Raw genomic sequence first — 24,116 nt, 5'->3', positions numbered from 1 at the left:
CTAAGCACTATGAGTGCTACGTAGAAGAAAGAATAAATGCATTATTGAAGAAGACCACAGTGGTCTATTAAACATTCACAAATCTATGTGTATATATAATGTATAAGTGGGATGAGCAAAAAGATCAACAGGATAGGGTTGCTGTCTGGAAAATTCTCAACTGAATCTATAAATTCAATGCAGCAGTGTTTGATGGACAAGTTATAACATTAAAAACCAGGTGAGGTTTCCTTTTAAATAGAAATCCATTAGTCATCATTTTAATAGGTCCACAGGCAAAACGGCTCAAGAGGGTGTCTTCAGCAACATCAGGAAAGCAATAAATCCTTTCAAATAATTTAAATCTTTTGTTTAGCACAATTTTGCAATAGAGCCACCAAAGAAAATTCTGCAGGTTTCCCCCGAAAATAATCTCTTATAAGTTATACATGTGATGCGATGGAAACTTCCTTTGCCTCAGAATGTCACACACACACACACACACACACACACACACACACACACACACACACACACACACACACACACACACACACACACACACACACACACACACACACACACACACACACACACACACACACACAAAATCATGTAGTCAAGAACAAAGCTTATACACATGAATGCCCTTGAGCATGTCAAATCAATACATTTCTTAAAGGTCCCATGACATGGGGTTATTATATTATTTTATAATGTTTCCTGGGTTGCCCTTATAATGTTAGTATGTTTTTTAGATAAAAAATAGTCATAATTTAGAAACAAAAGGCATTTCTTCCTAGCCCAGTTTTAGCCTCTGATTTGAACGCTCTGTTTGAAGGGGCGTGTCTGTGTGAGATTCAGTGTAACCGGCCACTGCTGTGATTGGCTGACATGCTTGCATATGAAATAGCTACTTATTACATGTGAAACTCTCTCGAATACTTTTACAGTTATTATACGTTTTTACTATTACAGCTATCGAGATTAACAAATCATCAGAAGTTTTTAAAGTATTTAGATCTATTCCCATCACATAAAATGTTGCCGTGATGAGCATTGCGCAAGCAGATGAGTCTGTTATTGATCGCAAGAATGAAGATCTTATCATTGCAACGCAGTTTCTGCACTCTCTCTGCTTTCACCAATGCAAACACGATGATGTAAATACAGTAAGAGCGATCATGTGCAGTGTAACGTGCGTCATTGATTTCATAACGAGTTTGGCAAGTGTCCAGATAAACTCGATCGCGCTGTGTCCATGAGAAAATGAGCTAGGAAGTAGGAACGCGTGCACGCGATTCCTACAAAGATTGTTATTTGATCGCTTTCTGTATATAATTTATTCACAATTTAAATACGATTATTTTCATCCTACTAAAAGAAACGATGTGAAGTTGATATTTTAGTCACTGGCTTGACTAACTGAGGCATAAACAGCTGTATTGAACGATTTGAGAGAAAGATTACCTGTCTGAACTTGAACAATTACACATCAGAAAGTGTTGCTTGGTAGCTCGATCGATTTATTTTCAGACGTTCGTCGAGGCCAGCTCTGTATTGACCCAAGTTGAGGAAACAGTCGTCGGTGAAATGTATGCCGCAGACATGCAAAACTTTGGGGAGTTGTGTCGGCGCATTTCCAGAGAAAATGAAATGAATCCACTGGTTCTTTCTTGGTTGGATGAAGGAACTAAAAAAAGGCTTCGGTGTTCATTTGTAAATCCAATTATTGAGCAATTATGCTTCGCTTGCTCAAAAGCCATGATATCTCCCGTGGACAAACTAAAATCGCGCGCACGCGTTCCTACTTCCTAGCTCATTTTCTCATGGGCTGGAAATATTCTCTGGGCGGGCGAAGCAGAGAAAGGGGAGGTAACATTTCCTCCTTATGACGTCATACGGAGGAGATTCAAGATCAGCCCGATTGAGCTTCCACTTTTTCAAAGGCAGAGAAAGATAGCAAAAGCTTGATTTACACCGATTGAAATTTCTAGAAACTTGGGGACCATATACTCATATTAATGTTAAAAAAACTCAAAAAGTGAAAATTTCATGTCATGGGACCTTTAAATAATAGCACATTGAACACCTTGCACTATTCTTTCCCTGACTTAGAAAGCAAAGCAATATTTCTGATGATTTATTGGCGTGAAGTTTCGTCCTCAATGACGAACAAATTAATAAAGAGCACTTAGAAAAGACAATAAATTGTCACAGCAGCACCACCAAGCAACATCCACAGCCTTCCCACTGGGATGTGCACTGGCATTCTCATGATGACAAGAGAAGTATTTTCAATTTCTGCATCCATTTCTCAGCTGGAAAACAATAGTTTGAGAAATGAATGCAGCAGGTGAGCTCATTTTCACCAAACTGCTGTAATTCTAACACCATGTCCTAACCAGACATGATGCGATAAGATCCAGCGACAAATTATTTGCTTGTCCACACTAGACGCGACACGACTGCGAGATGCGTACAAATCAATCAAAACCCACAGCCAATCAGAACAGCGTGTGGGCGGAGTCTCGTGGCGAGTGCACGGCACCAGAGAGTAATCCTGACGGCAATCGCAAGAAAATGGATAAGTAGCTACATAATCAAATTCACAAATATTACACCGTTTAAACATTATTCAAATACATAGGCTACTGAGTTACTAAAACAATCTTTGTCTAATAATACATTTGTTTCTTTACAGTTTGAACGTTCTTGTTTCCATTTGTTTAATTGCAAGATCTGAGGTGAATTCTCCAGTGTTGCTTGTACAGCTACAAAGCTGGAGCACTAAATGATATTCAAAGTCACATGACACGCTTTTAACATTAAATAAAACACATAAACAGTGCCTGAGATTACCATTGCCACACTTTGTCTTGTTGTTCCAGCGCGACGCCGCAGAAAAATAGAAACCGTTTCTAAAATAGAGTCGTCGCGTGTCGCGGCTGGTTAAGACAAAACCTCTGATTAACATGGAAAAGAGCCAGTTTTATCGCGTGTCGCGGCGTCACGTGTAGTTAGGACACGGTGTAAGAAAGATGTATAACATTGAAAAGATACAACAGTTAAGCCCATGCTGGGAACAACCAGGTAATTTTTGCACATTATGGAGTACAGCGTGTTCAAAATCCAAGTCCCTCTAGAAATGGAAATGTAGGAATTACATTTGCACAGCTAATTATACATAACCACAAGGATAAAGCAACTATTATAATGATGATCATCGTACCATCTGACAGGTTTCTAATTAACCCCTGCAATTGGAAATGTCACGGAGATAAAATGACAAATTACAGCAATCAACCATCCATAATATTTCAGAAAACACTGGATATCACATCACTCCAGTAAGCTCTAAGGACATTAAGGGCATCAAAAGGACAGGTAGGAGCATGTCAATGTCCCTTAAAATAAATTTAAAAATTACTAAATAAAAATGTGAATGTAAAAAAAAAAAAAGAAAATCAAATTTACTCTGAGGTAGCACAAACATGCTCTTTTGCTCACGGTTTGAGACACCATTAAAATAAAACCAAACCATTAAACTGGATGAGTGTTTCCTATTAACTGTTTCATTTCTGAAAAGAGGGTTTTATGTTTCTGAGAAGGAACAGTCGTGTAAACGTGTAATATAAACAAATGCTGAAACCTGATGTTTTCATTCCATTCGGAATTCTAAAGGCCCATTCACACCAAAAATTATAATAAATATAAAGAAAAATATAACGAAAATTACATAAGCATCCACAACAATGCATGCTAAAGTTGTATATTCTAAGTGCACTGCAGTTTTGTCGTCTGCCGCTTTTATTGCTCGAGCTCTTTAATGTTGAGTGGACTCTGATTGGCTGTCAGTGTTTTTATTGTTCATCAGCTGGAAGAAAATAATTCTGAAAGTGATTTCAACGATATCGTTCCAAACCTCGTCATAGTTGTTTGGACTTTCCTATTCTCACAGAATTGACCCTTCGCAGGGAGTTTGATTGACAGGTGATCTGACCAATCATAGTTCGCCATCCGCCATTTTGTCCGACAAAGCAGTCAGGAGAGTTAGTAGATTAACATTGGAGGATTTGAACTTGAAAAACTGGGTGTACTGACGTCTTTCCGCGGTTAAAACAACATTCCTTCTGATGTTCGTTCATGTTTATTTGATGCTATAAATGAACTAGAAGGAAGAGATGATCGGTTCACGAGCAGCTTTAACTGAGACTCTACAGCGATCTGTCACGACACATTAAATTAAATTACCAAATATGAAAGTTGAGACTTTCATATTAAAAGTAACCAGCTCTGTCCTGTCTGTCAGCACGTTGTCAGTGTCCTCTCTGCTCCGCGATGTATTTTTCACTGCGTGAGAACATGGTGTACATGTGGCGTGAGAGCGGTGTAGCTTGTCGGACATAGCAACAGTAACTAAAGGGGGCGGGTCTTTGCGAACGGTCAATTAGAAAGATCATTAAAACTGTATATAGTTTTTGTCCTTGGTGTGAACGAGCCTTAAAGGGATAGTTCACCCAAAAGAGAAAATTCTATCATTTACTCACATATGGGGGAAAAAATACTATGTAAATCAACTGTTTGGTTTCCAACATTCTTCAAAATATCTTCTTTTGTGTTCAGCAGAAGACAGAAATTCATACAGGTTTGGAACAACAAGGGTGAAGTATGACAGAATAACATTTTTTTGAGTGAACTATCCATTTAAGTGCTGGCCTTGTCCTAACCAACGGATATGGTTAGGAGGGAAGATCCAATCAGGGAAGTGTAATTATGGACTCCCATAATTGCATCGCTGAACCAATGAATGACTCAGTCTGGCTAATAGCGCCCCTCTTTGCCAGAGACTAGCCGCCAGCGCTCTACTGTACAGCTACTCAAGCAGGAAAATGTGCCGCAAAATATGCTAATATTCCAGAAATATCTTTGAGGAAGAGAGTGGAATTAACTGTCCATCTTTTCTAGATGAATTCACATTATTACAATGCCTCCAAATTGTGCATTCTTCAAGGGCAATCCTCAACTATGCAAGCTATTATATATCACATGCACTGTGGTACCAGCAGCAATACTCTTTGTGCTGCATTTGTGTGCAATGTTACTCTTGTTTGGATGACTCCTGGCAGTACTCTAGTCCCAAATGCAGCTTGTTAAAAGATGAGTAAGACAGTGGTTTCTATTTATACACTGGTTTGCAGCGCTGCAGCGGAACGGAGCAGAGGCCAGCAAAAAAAAAAAGAAAAAGATGTGCTTTCATGCAGCTTGTGAGGAAACCTCTTGCCTCTTAATTCACCTTCCTGTTCCTGCACTCGAGTTGAGAAAAGCTCCTTCACATGTGGCTTAAAGGGGCGGTCTCGAATAACTGCAGCCCAGCTGAAGTGTGAAAACAGGGGAAGCCAGTTTTAAATCTTTTTTGACAAAGCAAGTGCATTTCTCTGACTGCCAAACAGTTTGGATTGAATGCTGCATGCATTTTTGTCCATTAAAAAAAAAAGTGAATACTGAAAATATTCTAACTTTATACAGCATTATATTGTAGCAACCTAAAAAAGGTTAAATAATCACCTCTAATTATATTAATTCATTTTTACACTATACGCTGCCAGCGACAAAATGACCAGAACACATTCAATTTAAAAGAGCTTCATAATAATAATAATTTGTATGCAAATTGTCAAAATGCAGAGCATCTTGTTCCAGCAACTACCAATGAGAGTGAAGACATCCTTGTTGTGTGAGCGTTTGCAATCTTTTAGTAGGCATTTCTACTTCACCGCCTTATCCAACTGCATCAGACATTGCTAGTCACCACATTATGTCAGCTGCTCATTTGCATAAAGTTTTCATTTGCATAACTGTCACATTACCATTGTCAATAACGTCACCAGAACCCTTAATGCAAATTCTTAATTGTCACTGAAAATGATTGATGTCTGCTCGGTTGCTGCAAAGCTCTGTCAGTGTGAACGCCTCTTGAGTGCATTTTAATTCAAGTCAATCTGTCAGATCAAAAATCCAGGAACATCACATCAGCAAATGTGCAAAACTCTCCTCAATATCCTTGAATGCATTCCTATATGCATTCCTATAGACACCAAGGTCATTGGTTCGATTCCCAAGGAAGTAATGTATCCTTGAATGTAATAAGTCACTTTGTATAAAAGCTGGCAAATGTATAAATGTAATGTAAATGGTTGCATATGTTTTCTAAGGCAGTTCCCTCATACAAAAAGTACCACATAACCATAATTTCCACCAAAATACCATAACACAGTGTTTGTTATTTTAATTAAACTAACTTGGTATTAGCCAATATCATCAAACATAAAAAAAATAACAAAATGAAATATTCTTTCACCGTAACGTTATCATGTTTTGCAGTAGTAACAGTAAAAAACGGTGTTTTAGAGTAAACTATAGCAACCATGGTAAATACTGGTAAAGGGTGATGCGGAAGGATAGGCTATTCTGCAAAACCCATTTCTACTTAAGAGTATAAATCAACATTTAAAAGATAGTAAACATAAATCTGGCATGTTTTTAGTATTATTATTATTATATGGAAGGAGATGCTGACTCCCGCAGCTCCAGATGCTGTTCATCACGAAATACTTCAAGCTTATATCAAAACTCAAAATCAAAGCTCTCTGAGATGATAGGTAAAATAGAAGGAATAGTAAAAATACAACAGAAAGTAGTTGTTTATAATTTCCGAACTTCATAAGCTGTAGACAGACATAAAGTCCTCATATACATGCATAGATAACGGCAGTTTAACGTCATTATATGAAATATTCAGCGATTTACCACAGCAAAAAAAAGTATCTAGTCGTGATTTTTCTTGCATAACAGACGTTAAAAATGGATATCATATTATTCTTACCTTGCAGAGAGATAAGGGTTCATTAAATATGACGTTTATCAATTTTCAGCTTTAAAAACAGCTTTTTATGGGATGTCGCGCGGTCGTTCGGTCAGAGGGACGTTAGGCAAGATGCAACGAATGACTTTTTTTTGTGCCACTTTCACAATCTCGCCACGCGCTACAAAAGAAACACTCGCGCTGCGCAGGGACGCTCCTATTGGCTGGTTGAGACGCACCGCGACAAGGCAGCGGCGGTTGATTGGTTGGCCTTACAGTACGTCACTGGAAATATGTTACAAGCGACCAACAGTTATGCAGGCCTGATCAATGCACTATCCTCAAACTAGTATGCGGTGCATTAAGACGAATAGATTAAATATTATTGATTAGATTTGTTTAAAAATGCATACACACACACACACACACACACACACATACACCCTTGCTGTTGTGGCGTCAAAGTACTCAAGATTTCAGATTGTTATCAGTTCATGTTAAATGTAGAAGTTATTAAGAGACAGTACTTCATGAGTTTAATGCACAATACTTTTATTCTGGTACAGAATTTTATAAGTGCAGAGCACAACAACAACAACCAAAAAAACTAGGTTCTGACAGAAAGCTGCAAAAAGCTATTTTACTTTTATTGCCATTTAGATCATCTATGGCCAGTCTGCAATTCTCTATCATTTCATTAAATATTCATATTTCTATGCATCAGGGAAAAAAAATCACATTCTAAGCCAATTAAATTAACTCCCTTTCATATTGGCAGAGCAGTACAACTGTAAATGCGGATCTTCACAGTGTGATGATCAGTCTTTCAGGATGAGTGGGGCTTTGACTTGTGCAGCGACGTCTGCTCCCAGGAGCTCCTCCACTATAGTCAAGGCAAACTCAAAGCTGGTTCCTGGCCCTCTGCTGGTGATCACGTTTCCATCCTTCTGAACTCGAGCCTCTGAATATTTATAATGATCTAGAAGAAGAACACAAAATAATTCATATGGCTAAAGATGTCACCACAATCTACACGTACAAACTTTGTTCTCCTGCAGCAAAATACTTTGCCTGTTTGCCTGCATGAGATGCCATACTACTTTTACATTGAACATAGTTTGTAAACTGTGCACTGTATTAAGTATGCACAGAAATACTGGATGATCAACATATATATATATATATATATATATATATATATGCAGTAGCCTACATAATAATATTATATCTCACAATGCAATAAACAGTTTGCCCACACATTTCCAGTAAGATGAACAGTGCATATTATGCATTAAAGGAGAACTCCGGTCAATTTTAACATTGAGCTCAATTTTTAGTAAATTTGGAGTGCTGTCAATACAGAGAACAACGACAAAAATCGGTGTTGCCTACACAGTGTTATCCTATTTTAAAAATTTGCACCCTATTGACTTGAATGGGGCAAATTTTAAACCTGCTTTTATTTCTCTTATCATCCTTGATGTGTCATTACCAGTGCCCAGCCATGTTGAGTGATTCCTTCAGAGTGAACACAGTGAATCTGACTGCAGTTTTGACGACCGATTTTTGTCGTTGTTCTCTGTATTGACAGCACTCCAAATTTACTAAAAATTGAGCTCAATGTTAAAATTGACCGGAGTTCTCCTTTAAGTTCACCCATTGTTACTTTACATAAATTTTCCAACACTTGTCATTGTGCTGTTACCTACAGCATCCTCTGTTGGATGTTCATCTTGTGATCTTTACCATTATATGCCTTTCAAATATGCAAGTTTCCATCACTGACATTAATGCTTGTGAGAAAATGACTAGGTATACATAGAGACATTACCTCCAGCCATCATCTTGTCCTTGGCACCTGGATGGGTGGTAACGGTGCTGCCATATGCAATACCGTGAGCCAAAAGTGCCGTCGGGCCTGCAACAGGTCAAAAATTATATAAAGTTAGATAATCACTTCTGTTTGTTCTTAAAAGAAAAAATAATTATTCTGTTATTCTTATTTTTTTTGTGGTGTTGCTGAAGTCATGATTTAGTGCCAGTGCCTGGGAGAGGCAAAGTGACTTTAACGTGGTGTTCATCAGCCAAAACATCAAAATATTGTTATCCAAAATAAACCAGGTATACAATTTCCATCTAACTCTGCAATCCGCATTGGAAGAACGAGCGGAAGGAAGTCAAAATAGGGTGTAAAAATAGCAGGCGATTTTGCAGCCCTGGCTGTGCACTAAGCTCATGTGAACATTAATGAAAAGAGAGCTCTTAACTATTGATTGTGCACTTTGGCAGACGCCCAGTGCGGTCTAGTGATTACACTTTCTCTGGCAGGACGTCTGCTGACCGATCTGACCCTGGCATCTACGGTTACGGGTCTTGCTTGTCAGAAGCTCAGTCCACAAAAGGAAATAAAAGACAGGCAGGCATAATACGGTAAACCTTTATGTCCCAATCACAGTCTCAAAGGGTATCAAAGCCTCACTACATGTATACTGTGTTTGAATTGTCAAGCTTGCTTGCAAAATATCATGAACGGGCACGTTCAGGGTTATTATCGTTAACTAAAACTAAAACCGTAAAAATCCTTTTGATTACTTGAAATAAAACTACTAAACATTAATAAAAAAACATAAAAAATAAAAAACATTTTAAATTAGCTAGGTGTAAAAGCAGTATACTGTATATTGAACTTGAAGTACTATATAATATACCTAAAAATAAGTATGGTAAATAAAAAATAAAACTTAGAATAGACATAAAAAAAAAACTAATAGAAATTACAAAAACAAAATTACTAAAACGGAATATATATATATGTATATATATTATATTTTTGTTCCCAAAATATAAAAAATAAAAAAGGACGAAGAGCCTACATGCTCGAAATCACACACCTGTGTGTGAGTCTATCATTACATTTTTCATATTGTTGGAGCAGTGGTGTACCGATTTTTCCCTTTTTTATTAATTTCCTTTTTGAGCACCCAATTTGAGCAAGATTTTGCTTTGCTGTGGATGTGCGTCGTTTGGATCCGATTTTACTTTGTTCCCCAACATATATGTTTATATGTTGGGGACATATATTTATGTGTATATACTGTATATATATATTTATGTGTATATACTGTATATATATATATATATATATATATATATATATACACACATATATGTGTGTGTGTGTAATATAGAAGTTTAGTTTGTCAACTATTAGGAGTACACTTGCACATAGCATATAAAGGTTACAGAGATGGACAGAAGCTAAAAAACTTATATTGCAGATTTCAAATTAGACTGTAATTACCAGAAAAATAGTGTCTGCTAATTTAATCTTGACAATGTAATCATGCATTCTGAATTCACGAATATAGACTCTGTTTTAAAGGTATTCCACGGCACTAAAAGAAGCCGTTTGGTGTTCAGTACAGATCTCTATAGGGACATCTGCCATTTTCTGGGACGCCTTCCACTCTCCTGCGCGCTCTACGGCCGCATGGGCTCACTGTCCTCATTCACCACGTCCTTCACAAGCCCTTGAACAGCAAAGCTGATAACGTCTCGGTGTTCAATACGCTTACAAATGAAGACGGACGTGCTTAATACTGCCAATTATTACAACTCATTATCCTCATAATTTGTATTTCAGATTTTTAGTTTTACAGATCGGCAGTCATAATTATAATCCACTGAGCTGCGAGCATCATATTGACAGATATGTGGCACAGAAATCTTCCAGAAATCATCCAGACGGTTCAGGTGTACAAACGGGGGCAAAGGCCCTATGGGAAAAAATTACCAAAGGCCCTCTGGGAAATTCATACAGGAGGAAAAATGTAATATACGACTTCTCTTCCCGACATTCTGCATAATGGAGCAGCGCTGAAACAGTTGAAATATATGATGTTAATTCAGGGAAAGGTTAATGTGTGCACAGAGGTCTCGATATGAAGATTACCTGCACAGATTGCAGCGATCAGACCCTTCCTGCCCTCCTGGTCCTGCAACACCTCTTTCACAGCAGGAGACTACAAAACACACACACACACACATACATATAATATGCATTACTGAAGTCACTGTCACACTACCTCTTAAATTTACATGATTATGCAATGTTTGCATTTCACAATGCGACCTCAGCAGATGACTCAAAGATGTTTTCTAGTTATTTAAGGGACACGCCATAATGTTATGCAAGATGTGCATGGCGTAAAACTCTCCTATGGAATCCGTTCAACTGTTAAATACACATAATTAAAATGTATTTGTACCTCAGAAAGGTTCTGAGCTCCCAGCAAACCTCCAGGCAGAAGTACGACATCATATGGACCCTGTCAGAAAAAATGCATCTGCATTAGGCGGCAAACCGGGAACGTTTTCATTAGCAAGATTGTTAAGACGTGTCAAGGGTTAACTGAAAATGTTTTAAGAAAGTCTAAATTAAATTAATTTGAATGGTAACCAATTGTATGGTTTTACTGGCAATGCATTATTTATCCAGTAGATGGAGACAACACTCCATTCATTCAGCCCACATCAGTTCACAGAAGAATCAGAGAATGTCTAATAAGGGGAGAAGGTTCACTCTCGCTACACTTCCGGCTTCTGACTGGTTGCAGTTCCACTCTGATTCCATATGAGGGCGCTCACAGGACGAGTGCAGAATGAATGGAGGTCTATGGAGCTATACCCCTCAAAATCCACTTTTCTCAAGGTATAATTTTTTGCCTAGTAATTTGAAAGTTGTATTCGAAAGGAGATGCAAAGAAATTGCACATTGCTGGGTGTTAGATTTTTTAGAGTCACTTATTTGCTTTAAAAAGTCTTTCAAAATGTCAATGACGTCATACACATCGTACGACCAGAGATACTGCTTTACGGCAATCCTTCAGTCATTGTGGTGCTTTCGCGCTCTGCACTTTATTTTCTCTCGAGGCATCGCCAGCACAGCTGACACAGCTGACACAGGTAAACACACGTGCTAGAAGAGTTTGCTAGAATACATTCTGTTCCCGCTTCGGATGCCATGATGCCATCAAGCGGTATCTCTGGTCGTAACCAGTCCTTCACTGACCAATCAGCGTTCATTAGCAGAATGCTAGCGTGTTATGGGCAACAACAACTCAACCTGTAAGAAATCGAAAGGACATAAGTACTCGTTCATTCAATTTTCGACCTATAACCCTTGTTGAACTTGCCAAACCTACAATCAAATCTGAGATTTCTCAACGGCAATCGGCTGAAAGGGACAAATTTAGCCGTCTAGCCCCATAGACTCCCATTCATTTTGCACTCGGGGGTGATCGCCCCCAGTGGAACTCTGGTGGAACTACAACCAAAATTCGGTACAATAGGACTTAATAGGGAGTGAACAGGCTCTCCGTAGACGGGCTCTGGAAGAATTGAGATTCAGACTGATGAATTCAGAAGAACAGCAGCAACTTTGAATTATGGGAACCAAGCTAAAGCCGAACCTGTTTGCGGGCCTCCTCCAGACTGGAGTCGGGACAGATCATGACATCACGGCTGCATTGCACTGGCTCTTTACCCGCCAGACCTGCCACAGTTACAGCAATCTGAGAGAGAGAGAGAGAGAGAGAGAGAGAGAGAGAGAGAGAGAGAGAGAGAGAGAGAGAGAGAGAGAGAGAGAGAGAGAGAGAGAGAGAGAGAGAGAGAGAGAGAGAGAGAGAGAGAGAGAGAGAGAGAGAGAGAGAGAGAGAGAGAGAGAGAGAGAGAGAGAGAGAGAGAGAGAGAGAGAGAGAAAGAGAGAGAGAAAGAGAAGGAGAGAGAGAGAGAGAGAGTGGACGAAATCATAAATCAGCTAAACCTAATTGTGAAATTTGTTTAAGATTTAACGATGTATAAATAAGAGATTTCATGTTTCTGCTATAACAAACATGCAAGTTTACAGGACTTACTTTTACAGGATATATCATTATTAAAATCACACACACACACACACACACACACACACACACACACACACACACACACACACACACACACACACACACACACACACACACACACACACTCCTTCAGAAATCAGTCTAATATGGTGATTTTATTATTAATGTTAAAACAGTGCTGCTTAATATATTTGTGCAAACTTGCATTTTTCTTGCTTTTTTCCAGGATTCTTGAAAAAGTTAAAAAGAAAAGCATTTCTTTGAAAATATAAATCTTTTCTAACATAATAAATGTATTTACTGTCACTCTTGATCAATGTAATGCATCCTTGCATGAATTATCACGTTATCCCAAAAGAAATCAAATCTGATTATGTAATAATGTCACAGTCCAGTTGACTCTCTGCAAACTTTGGCATTTCCACAGTGGCAGCTCAGAGTCTGTGACCATATACAGTTACAGTTACTGTACATACACGTGAGCAACATCCATGCAAAATAAACACCTGATCACTGCATCCACTTTACAAAGAACACCGCAAAAATAAGAGCATGCATAATAATATAAATAGATGCCCACAGACATGCATTCAGTGGCACAGGCTCTCATATAACATGTGTACAGACCCCCGCTCTGCGCATGACATCCACCGGGATCACAGTCTCCATCTCCTCCGCTCCCTTCGCCAGAATCACCAGAGCTCTTTTACCGGCCATTACTGTGAGTCTGAGGGCCTGTGTCTGTCTCGGTCTGTCTGCAATGCAATATAGCCCAATATAACCCCACTCACGTATTTATTGTAAAATGTGTTTCCGGGTCTAGATACTTGTTGGGAACTGCCAGGCAAAATAAAAGTCCTCGTATATTCTTCTGGAATATACAGTTAGTGCATTAATTTATTACGTTTAACCATGCACTTTGTATTATTGTCAAAATAGAATCATGCGTATGAAATCACAAAGAAAAAAAAAGCTTTGTTTATTTTTTATTTTACAATAAAATAGTAATTATTACAAAATACAGACTGTATCAGTATCTGAGGGGTGAAAATCAATTTTATTAGAAAAAGTGACCATAGAGATGGATGAAAATGTAGGCCTGTTAACCTAAATATACCCTAAAATGCATAGTGTTCACTACAGATTTATTTTCAGTTATGGAAGGAAACCTAGAACGTGTGTGTGTGTGTGTGTGTGTGTGTGTGTGTGTGTGTGTGTGTGTGTGTGTGTGTGTGTGTGTGTGTGTGTGTGTGTGTGTGTGTGTGTGTGTGTGTGTGTGTGTGTGTGTGTGTGGATCTCCTGGAAAAATAATATAGAGGTTGATATTCTTAACTTTTAAACAACAGGGGACTACATCCACAGTAATGTTACATTTGAAGAGTTTCACTTTGGTTAAAGGGATAGTTCACCCAAAAATGACTTTTCAATGCTTACTTGCCCTCAAGTTGTTCCAAACCTGTGTGAATTTCTTTCTTCTGCTGAACACACACACAAAAAAAGATACTTTGAAGAATGTTGGTAACCAGACAGTTTATGGCACACATTGACTTCCATAGTGGGAAAAAATACCATAAAGTCTTTGGGTGCTGTAAACCATCCCTTTAATGTTTGTTTGTTTGTTTATTTAAACTTAACATAACACAAGTAAATGTTATTTGCTTTTAAAATGGTAAAAATGGAGAAATGAGCTCTTGAGCCACTAGAGGACGCTATAGACCACTGTATTTCAGTGTCATCATCACCTATGAGCAACAAAAATGTTGACACCAGATGCAAATTTCCAATAATTTCAAAAGAATTGTATCATGAGTGTATTGATTTTAATAAGATGTAGATGAAGGTTGGACTGCTCCATCGCCCAGTGCAAAATTATCTAAATCCTGCACCCTAAAAAGACATAAAGGAGGTACAAGTCTCAAGCTGTTGCAGAAAAAGCATCTGGAGAGTCCATATTTGGGCCCTGGTATAATGCATCAGTCAGAAGGACACACACTGCGCAGGGTCCTGGCAGAGGCCTGTTTGTTGCGTGCCTGTGTGCAAATCCAGCCGGCAGTGGTGATTACCAGCATATGCAGCTGGGATCAACTGAGCTCACCCTACATATAGCACTAGCTTATTTCCCCTAAGCAAACCTCTTTATTTCATTATTTCTCCAACTCTTTACCCAAGAAGTGTATAGTGTGCCTGTGCTGTCAATACAAAATGGCAATTAAAGTTGTTTGTAAAACAGGTGACCCCGAGATACTGAGGGATTAGGCTTTGAAACACTGGCGATGTGGAGTCGCCCGCTGAACCATCTGTGCACAATCCTCAACATACTCTCTGCTGGCAGCCGCTCGCGCTGGTTAACATGCGCTGACACATTCTCAAGACAAAAGAGAACATCCTTGAGTTTGGACTCAGCACAGCTTTTGCTGTCGGTGTAAAACAGGCCTAGAGTTATGCGTGCTTATGCTGGGTTTGGAGTTGAATTGTTCTCCCTGAAAAGAAGGGTTATTGCACCAAAACAGTCTTAATTTAGTGTCCATGACTACTTCCAATCTCTCTGATTTTACAGTTAAGACTTCGATATGTAAATGACATCTGTTATGACTGGCTCCTCATACCGGTCGAGTTTCTCATCCTGCAGCGCAGTCTGAGTTGTTTATGCTTTTATTCAGCAAGGATGCATTAAATTGATCAAAAGTGACAGTAAAGACATTTATAATGTTACAAAAGATTCTGTTTCAAATGCTGCTCTTATGAACCTTAAATACATTCTTAAAAAATCAGAAATTCTGTTTTCAACACTGATGCACTTGCATAAAAATATATATATATATATAACATTATCATTATGTGGATCATGTGACACTGAAGACTGTAGACCATAGCTTTACAGGAATAAATTACGTTTCAAAATAGAAAGTTGTTATTTTGAATTGTTATAATATTTCACAATACTGTGTTTTTGATCAAATAATTCAAATAAATTAAATAGGGAGTTTCCTTTTAAATACATAAAAAAATTCGAACTGACCCCAAAATTTTGAACCATAATGTAGGCCTATGTGTTTATGTTTCAATTACTATTCCAAAATGTGTTTTAGTGATAATTTGCCAATTCTTCTTTTCAAAATATGGACTGGAGAGAAAGTTTTGACATTCAAATTCATGCCAGAGTGATTTTATTTACAACATGACTGACAGGCTCTAAAAAACGTTCTGTGTTGTTCAGCAAGTGAAAAAAGAGAGAATCAAATATACAATTGCACAGGACAGAGACCAAAAAATAGAGGCCATGGTGATGAAGTCTCTTCAGACTTCTTTTGTTTTCTTCAGCTTCACATGCATATGAATCGTGCAGTAATGTCCAAGAACACGCATTTAGAAAGTAAACAGAGCCAGTTTAATGTTGACTTTTAGTTTAACGCCAGTAATCTGTTTAAACAGCTCTGCTTTTCTCTTCTCTGCTTTACAACTCAACAAGCATGTCATCATCCATCTGCGAAGACGCAACTTTTCAATGGAGGTTCAGTCATGGAGCGAAGAGGAAATGTGAGCAGATTGAAACTTCCACACACACAGTCTGTTTCCAGTTAACGTGTGTGTGGACTTCAGGAAGAAGTCGAGGAAGCTGAAAATGGTGCGTCGCTGGCACTCTCGAGTCGAAAGCCTCATGTCCCACAAACACACAGCTTAAGAGGAGTAACGCAAAACAAATGTAGAACAAGGGATGAGAACAAGTGTGCTGGGCCTTTCATCCGGGTTTGGCAGCAAACACAGCTCTTCTTATTTCTATGATATAGCATTCTGATATCATCCTCGATGAGATGGCCTGACTGACGCAGGAGCGTAAGGGCCTTTAGTGCAATTAAAGGAGCAGCGAGTATTATCTGCCAGACCCTCTGCAGACTGAAGCTTTATCTAGCGCTGCGCAGAGGTTCCCGCTCAAACCTCAGGGGCTTCTGGAATGTTCCCACTGGGGATTCTTTAATACTGAGGATTTTTTTCCTTCCTTTAAAGAAGGCAACCAACAGATGCAAGAAGTCAGGGAATTCCACAAATTCTTGTTTGTCACTGAGTAATCCTGTTACCAGCCCTGTGAATATGAAACGGTGTAAACATGAAAATAAACACTTTCTTTTTTGCCTTTTTATTTATTTATTTATATATTCCAGAGGGGTGAGCGTGCACAAGAAGAGCGTGCTTCTATAGGAGACAGACCTGTGTGACATCTGCATCAGACAGCGGAGGAATACACACAATGTTAGCTTGATTCAAATGCTGTACTGTATCTCAGGCTGCTGAAGTGCACACAACTTTTCAATTGCATATCATAAGTACATATTTACATCATGTCAATATAGCTCACTAATTTTCCTGAACATTTTTACTCATTGCAACCAGCACTTGGGCATCCATACACATTCTAATGGCCACAACTATGAGTACATATTTACATTTTCTTAACATATTTTCTCATCCCAACCATAAGCATATATTGAAAAGAATATGTATTTACTCAATGCAACCATAATGATTGTGTGTACTGGGTGGTTAGGGCATTTAAATGGTTTTCTGGTGGTCTGGCTGGTTCGATTTGAGGAATCATGCAAAACACAAATGCTTCAGGATAAGTTACACACCAAAAGTTAAAAACTTTAATATTAAACCATTTAAATCCTATAGGCTTTTCATATTTAAGGATGTTGAGGTCTGCACAGACACCAGACAATAAAATGTGATTTGGTAACATGCATGTAACTTCTTGAGGTATACTGCATGTCATTGACTTTTTTTATTAGTGATGATTGACTTACAAACACTGCTAACTTTTCTGTCATATCTACCAGATGAATGATTTAATTTGCAGTAATCATAATGAACAATCCAGATGTTGTCAGTCTAAAAGATGCACCGGTACTAACTCACAATAATTTGTGACATTCAGAGTCCATTTTTCCTTAAAGCAGTCAAAGTCAGCTCAGATAAAGTGCATTGCATTAACACGTGGTATCAGAGTTGTCTGTCCGTCCCATGCATATATGTTAATATGCCTTTATAACACACACACACACACACACGGGTGCACGGAGATACGCGCGCGGCCTGTGGACTGTAATACTCCCGGTGGGATTTGAAGGTTCCACTCTCCTTTGGCTTTCATTAGCTCATAATAACACACAGGGCCTATCTTCAAACACAGCACGCTGATGACATGCAAACCTGAAGCAGGGCCCTATGGGGGCCAGCGCTCCGAGGTGGGTGTAACAAATACGGGGATTATTAGAGTGTCGAGCGGCTGACGCTGGTGCCCACCAGCTGAGCCCATCCTCGGCTTATCTTCACAAACGTGGCCCTCCGGTTCAGCCAGCTTGAGGTGGAGAATATGCCAGGGCTTTTGCTTGAGCACCTATTTAATGATTTTCTATTGATTTTTAGGGGCAATAGTGAGTGGGATAATCCACAGCTACAGGGAGAACATGCCACTAATTGCACAAGAGTACATATCTATATATAAGTCGCCAGGAACGTTTCTGTGATTTATCACTTCATTAAAAAAAAAAGTTTTATTGAAAAATGTACAGCTAGGGAAATGCAAACTAGATCTCTTCAATGTCTTAATCGTTTCTCTAGTGAAAGTTGAAATGGGGAAGTGAGAAAATTCCCGGCCTCCTGAGAAAAACACCTGATCTCACCTCTGGAGTCTCAAAAAGAGCGGAGTTAACTCAATATGAAATGAGATCTCAATACAAACAGCAAATTCTATACACTTAATTATCTGAGCTTTTCTATCCACATCAATAAGCTAAAATGTGCATTGCTATTGATCACACTTCTAAGACATTGTTGAGAATATCATATTTAACTTTTGTGGTTCATACGGGAGGAGAATATGAAACTCATACTCGAGGAGGAAAAAACAGCTCAGTTTTATTCAGAGGCCCAAACTGAGCAAAAATATGCAATTTGGTGCTTATACTTATACTGTATATGGCCAAAAAGTAAGATGAAATTATGATCGCTTGTAATGTTTGTAACTCAATGAAATGTGAATGGCAATATCAGACTGCTAACATAAAATGCATTTAAATATCAGGTGCTATCCCTCGGTTTCTCAGACAAGGTTTAAGCCTAGTCTCAAGCAGACTAAAATGCATGTTTGAGCTGTTTTAACTGAAAGTAACACTGGCAAATCTTAAAATATGTCACTGCCAAGATGCACACCAGTAATGTTTTCTAAGGTACAATTATAAAAGCTACTTAAATGTCCTACTAATTGAACTAAGGCCTATATCTCCCAATATTAGCCTATATCTTAGTACGATTATATTTAACCCTCCTGTTGTGTGAGGTCAAAATGCCCCCAGACATCACCGATTGGGTACAAATGTGTACATGCATTTTGAAAACTCTGTAACACAAGATATACAGGCTTATGAATTCTTCTAATAAATACAATTAGCATATTTTTCAGATGTCAAAGTTGCTTTTGGGTCTGTATTTTTATTGTGGGGGGCTAAACATAAATGCAATGCAATAAAATGATGATTGAGATTCAAAGCAAAAAGACACTTCAACCTGAAGGCTGACTAAAAGGCCTCATCCAACAGGATCTCATGAAAGTGCGTATACCACGAATGTTATTTCTCGTGGCATTTATACGCCACAAATGTTTTTGCGTGCATATGCTACGCACTGAAAACCCTTGGTTAGGATTAGGGGAGTGCGTGCGTATTACATGCCATAAAGTGCGTATCATATGCACGCAAAAACTATTTTTGGCGTATAAATGGCACGAGGAATAACATTTTCTGATCCAGAATTTCCTGATCATTTCCTCCCACCGATCCACTCTCTAAACAATAAAAGTGTCATAAGGTCAAACATACAGATGCAGCCGCTGATGTGCTTCTGGACGGGGTTGGAGACAGCTGTGTACGGATGTGGCAGGTGAGGCGAGCAGCTGTGTCCTGAAACTGTGTGTGTGACAGATCATGACATCACCCTCCCACACACAGACGCCCATCACACGGTAGCTGTCCTCAGCCATGTAACATGCTGGCTCCTCTTGCTTTATGTTGTGCTAAGACTAACATAATTTGCTGTAAAACTCCCAACTTAAACACATATGGTGTGTATCAGCGGCCGCCCTCAACATGGCATGTCTTTCGGAGCAAAATCTGTTGCCGTTTTCTTTCAGTCACGCTGATCTGATGGGGCGAGATACGAGAGGATGGACAGAAACCATTCTGTTAATACTTGGCTATATTTACATGATTATATATGACGGAGAGACCTAGTTTCCTCCACTTGTTTATCTTAAAATATAACCGTTGATGTGGTTAAAGCCTATATGTACAGTCACAAATAAATTGAATATGTGAAAATAAGTTAAAACATTTTTAAATTTAGATATAATTTTTGACTCAAAGGCCACTCTTCATAAGATATTTCCAGTTTTTCTGCTGTAATTACGACAAAGCAGCTTATTTTCAAACTTTTTTGTTGATATACTGTACCGAATTAATAACATGACTAGTTATTTTCATATTTAATTAATAAACCATGTTTAATTTGATTACCGTAAACTGTATTACAGAACTGTATGTTCTTCAATAAAAGCATTTAAATATTTTTTTATATTTTATGTTTGTATGTATGCTACCACAGCTTTTTTGTTGTTGTTGTTGTTGTTGAGCATGGTTTTCTTGTAATGTAGAAGCCCTGGTATTAATATGGTAACCACCATGTGACACCATTCCTGTACCATGGTACACCAAAGTACTTTTTTGTTAGGTACATTTTTCATTTAAATTCAATATTGCACTATATAAAAAGGGCAATTGCACAGATTTTCATATTGCATCATATTGCCACCACAATAAACATTTAATTAAACAGTATGTTTCTAAAACCCTCGTCTATTATCCTCTAATTCTAATCCAAATGCTTTTAACTGGGTTGTAATGTATGTAGGTCTATAATTAACGCTTCAGGGCTAAAACTTAACTTTAGGCCTGGGGTATTAAACATTCCCTCGATCACATACATATGCGCACACAATATAGCTGATATCTTAATTATGTCTTCAAAAAGTGGAAAAGAAGAAAGAAAAACTACTCTATATTTGGATTTCCACTTTAAAGACGCGGACGATACAAGTCCTCGATTGGAAATGTTCAATGCGGTGACAGAAGCCGGCTCACTGTCTCGAGCAGATAAGAGCCCGACCATCAGAACTATAAAAACATAAACTCAGATGATCAGTGTCCTCCTCAAGCACACAGTGGGAGTGGATCAGAAACAAATGGAAGTCTTTGAATCTCGCTCTCTTTAATATCTCCCGCACTGTAACATCAGTAAGGTGACATTTCAGCGGCGCCATCAAGATCCAACACCGGCCCTGACGCTTCAGAAATCAATTATCCACGCATAATAGCCTGCTAGTGTGTATGACATGAATCAGGCCGGACCGGCCCTCTTCTCCACCCTCCTTCTTAACAGGAGGACATCAGTTATTCAGAAAAAAAGGAAAGGTCTGATAAGGCAGAAAGCAGGGAACTATATGGTAAAGAGTGGACAGATATCAAAACTCGTTCTTTACCTTCATGTACATAACAAATACTACCATTCAAAAGCTGGGGTCATGAAGATTTTTAAAAAGAAATTAATAGTTTTTATTCATCAAGGATACATCAAATGGTTAAAAAATAGATGACAGTACTATAATGTTACAAAGAAATGCTTTCAATTTTTAAAAAATCCAGAAAAAGATATCATGGTTTCCACAAAAATATGAAGCAGCAAAACTGTTTTCTACATTGATAATAATCAGAAATGTTTCTTGAGCAGCAAATCATAATTTTAGAATTATTTGTGAAGGATCACGTGACACTGAAGACTGGAGTAATGATGCTGAAAATACAGCTTTGCATCACAGAAATAAATTACATTTTACAATATATTCAAATAAAAAACTGCTATTTTAAATTACAATAATATTTCACAATATTGCAGTTTTGACTGTATTTTTTATCAAATAATTGCAGCCTTGGAGAGCAAAAAAAGGACTTTCAACATTCCTGTGGGATTAAAAGCAAAACAAAACATGATTTATTGGAAATAGATTGGGTTGCACTTTATTTTACAATACATGTAAGAAAGTACAGGTTAATATAAGATAACTACATGGGTTAAGGTTAAGTTTAGGGTTAAGTTCATGGTTATTACCTAGTTATTACCAAGTTATTAATAATAAGTACATAGTATACATGGGGAACAGGAGTGTAAAATAAAATCCTTAAAGATCTGAAGTGGTAACACTTTATTGTGATCGTCCACTTTAAACATTCTACTAAGTCCTGTAACTTTACTTACAACTACATGTCAACTAATTCTACTAACCCGAACACTAGTCTAATGAGAGTTAGTTGACATGTGCTGTGCTTTCTAAATGCTTTCTTACATGTCATATGATTTTTATACGGTTGACTTGCTGGTCAGGTGAATTATGTCAAGGAGCGAGGAATACCAACCATCTATGACTGGCATGTTTAACAAACAGAGCCACTCTTCCTCCTTATTTCCATCTGTATACTATCGCAGGGCTGTCAGCACACGGATTGGCCCGCGGTTCAGCGGATGAAAGGGGAAAGATCCTGTTGAGTGAATAATCTCGGCAGTTTACAGAGAGAGGAGCTGGTGTCAGCTTGACAGAGTCTGGGTTGCACACAGGTTTGAGGATTCACACACAATCCCGTCGTCTCTTTAAGTTTGGACGGGGGAATGTGAAATCAATGGTACATCCATGTCAGAGATTGTTTGTGTGGGACTCACTGGCTCAGAAATGGAATAAAACTCACATTTTTCGCCTTGAAGAAAACAGAATGTGATAAAGGAGGGTTGAACTTGCTTTTTTTATTTAGTAGCTACAAACTTGCATGGATCTCTGTATTGATTTGACATTTATGAAGTTTAACAGCTCTTGATGAACTATATGTTTACTAAAGGAATGTACAACAACAAATATTAGTTTAAAATACTATTTTAAGGGACTACACAGTGAATTTGCAACACTTTTCAGACAACATCAGACAATTTTTAAATATATTAATTTATAAAGTCTCAAATCAAAATCCCGATTTCAAGTATAAGTCACAAAACTAATTAGACAAACTAATTAGGGTGAGATTCATTGATTGACCTGCAGGTGGCACTATTACGAAATGTCAAATTTAATCGTAGAGAGAATTAAATGTGACATTTTAAGATTGCATTTGTGCTAACAATAAACTTGGCTATCACTTCAAGACAACAATTAAAAATACGATTTGATGTTAACATGACGCTGAGCTAATACTAAATATCCCACAAATTCAGTCCATTTTAATTAGACTAAACTTTCTATTGATAGCATATACGAAAACCAGTCTGTACATATTAGGCCTAATAAAATAATATAATTATAAAATATAAATCAAATATATTAAATCAATTATTGGAAGATATCTTGACGAGCAGCATGCACCTCAAACGTCCTCTATAATGAAACTTCTCAGTTCGACACACTTGTCACACGTATTGCGCAATGATCTGCGTGTTGTAAGTCTATTGACACCCTGGTGTGTGAAAGCAGAGTTCTGGAAGAGCTCAGAGCATCTCTCTCTCTCAGTAGGGTAGCAGTTTAAGCTTGGCTTCTCATAGCCTGCCTCCACTTCATATGCAAAGGAGAGAGAAAAGCGCTCCAGTCTTTGGCTAAAGCACTTTCCTCTTCATATAACCTAAAGTGACAACAGCGGCAGGATCCGGGCCAAGTGCGTGGTGCCACTCGCTGATGTATAATGCATTTAGCCTCCTCTGTGGCCCTGATTGTGCGCATTATCCAACAGGCGGCAAAACAAATGTTACTTTTCATTCTGTTTTACATAGTGGGAAAACACAAGTCTTTTAAGTGTCCTCTCTCTCTCTTTCTTTCCGTGTGTGTGTCTATCTGTTCACAGAGAGGTGAATGAACAGAGGAGATTAAACCTGGTAAACATAGACAAACTACTTTGTATAAGTTTGAACTTTCATTTTTGCGGTAGCTGTGTCTATTTCTATGGCATCAATCAAAGTAGCTAACTAAGTAATTAACTTGTGAAGTAGGGTTTTCTTAGAGTTAATGAAAGTTATCATGAGCATTGTAATGTTTGAAGCGGATGTCATAACAAATGTCAGTATAGATTGGGAAGAATTTAAAACAAGTGGTTCATTCATAAATCCGTAAGATCTTACTTTCATGCTGTGGAAATACAAACAGGAAGACAGAACACAGGAGCACATATTTCAAAAAAAGTTGAAATAAAATAAAGGTATTAGATGAAAAACAAACTAAACGAAAT

General features: G+C 38.1%; 2 protein-coding genes across 5 annotated transcripts in view; both read right to left on the bottom strand.

Annotated features, from left to right (window-relative positions):
* kcnab2a (potassium voltage-gated channel subfamily A regulatory beta subunit 2a) overlaps window positions 1-7,047 on the bottom strand; it is a gene marked incomplete at its 5' end in the record, with an annotated part of 93,527 nt that extends 86,480 nt beyond the window's left edge. For 2 of the 4 annotated variants that reach the window (XM_079598171.1, XM_079598174.1), the window contains one exon: window positions 6,866-7,047. The remainder of the gene's footprint in view (window positions 1-6,865) is intronic. The other 2 variants (XM_079598172.1, XM_079598175.1) reach the window with 2 other exon arrangements.
* A 314-nt stretch (window positions 7,048-7,361) lies between these two features.
* Window positions 7,362-13,571, bottom strand: park7 (parkinson protein 7). Its single transcript, XM_079597921.1, has 6 exons — window positions 13,378-13,571; window positions 12,316-12,417; window positions 11,113-11,172; window positions 10,797-10,866; window positions 8,676-8,762; window positions 7,362-7,823 (listed from the first exon to the last, which is right to left on the bottom strand). Exons 1-6 carry the CDS (start codon window positions 13,465-13,467, stop codon window positions 7,663-7,665), a joined length of 570 nt encoding a protein of 189 aa, XP_079454047.1. The 5' UTR covers window positions 13,468-13,571; the 3' UTR covers window positions 7,362-7,662.
* Between the last annotated feature and the right edge of the window lie 10,545 nt (window positions 13,572-24,116).

The sequence above is a fragment of the Phoxinus phoxinus genome (assembly GCF_949152265.1).
Source record: "Phoxinus phoxinus genome assembly, chromosome: 22".
NCBI lineage: Eukaryota > Metazoa > Chordata > Actinopteri > Cypriniformes > Leuciscidae > Phoxinus > Phoxinus phoxinus.
The sequence above is the reverse complement of the archived record's forward strand: the minus strand, read 5'-3'. Positions and strand labels throughout refer to the sequence as shown.

What these genes read in the sequence shown, in the direction of transcription:
- park7 (XM_079597921.1), bottom strand. Translation starts at nt 13,467, where the DNA reads ATGGCCGGTAAAAGAGCTCTGGTGATTCTGGCGAAGGGAGCGGAGGAG. An exon ending in TGGAGGAGGCCCGCAAACAG is followed by an intron (nt 11,173 to 12,315) that starts GTTCGGCTTTAG and finishes TTTTTCTGACAG; the next exon opens with GGTCCATATGATGTCGTACT. An exon ending in GAGCTCAGAACCTTTCTGAG is followed by an intron (nt 10,867 to 11,112) that starts GTACAAATACAT and finishes TGTGTTTTGTAG; the next exon opens with TCTCCTGCTGTGAAAGAGGT.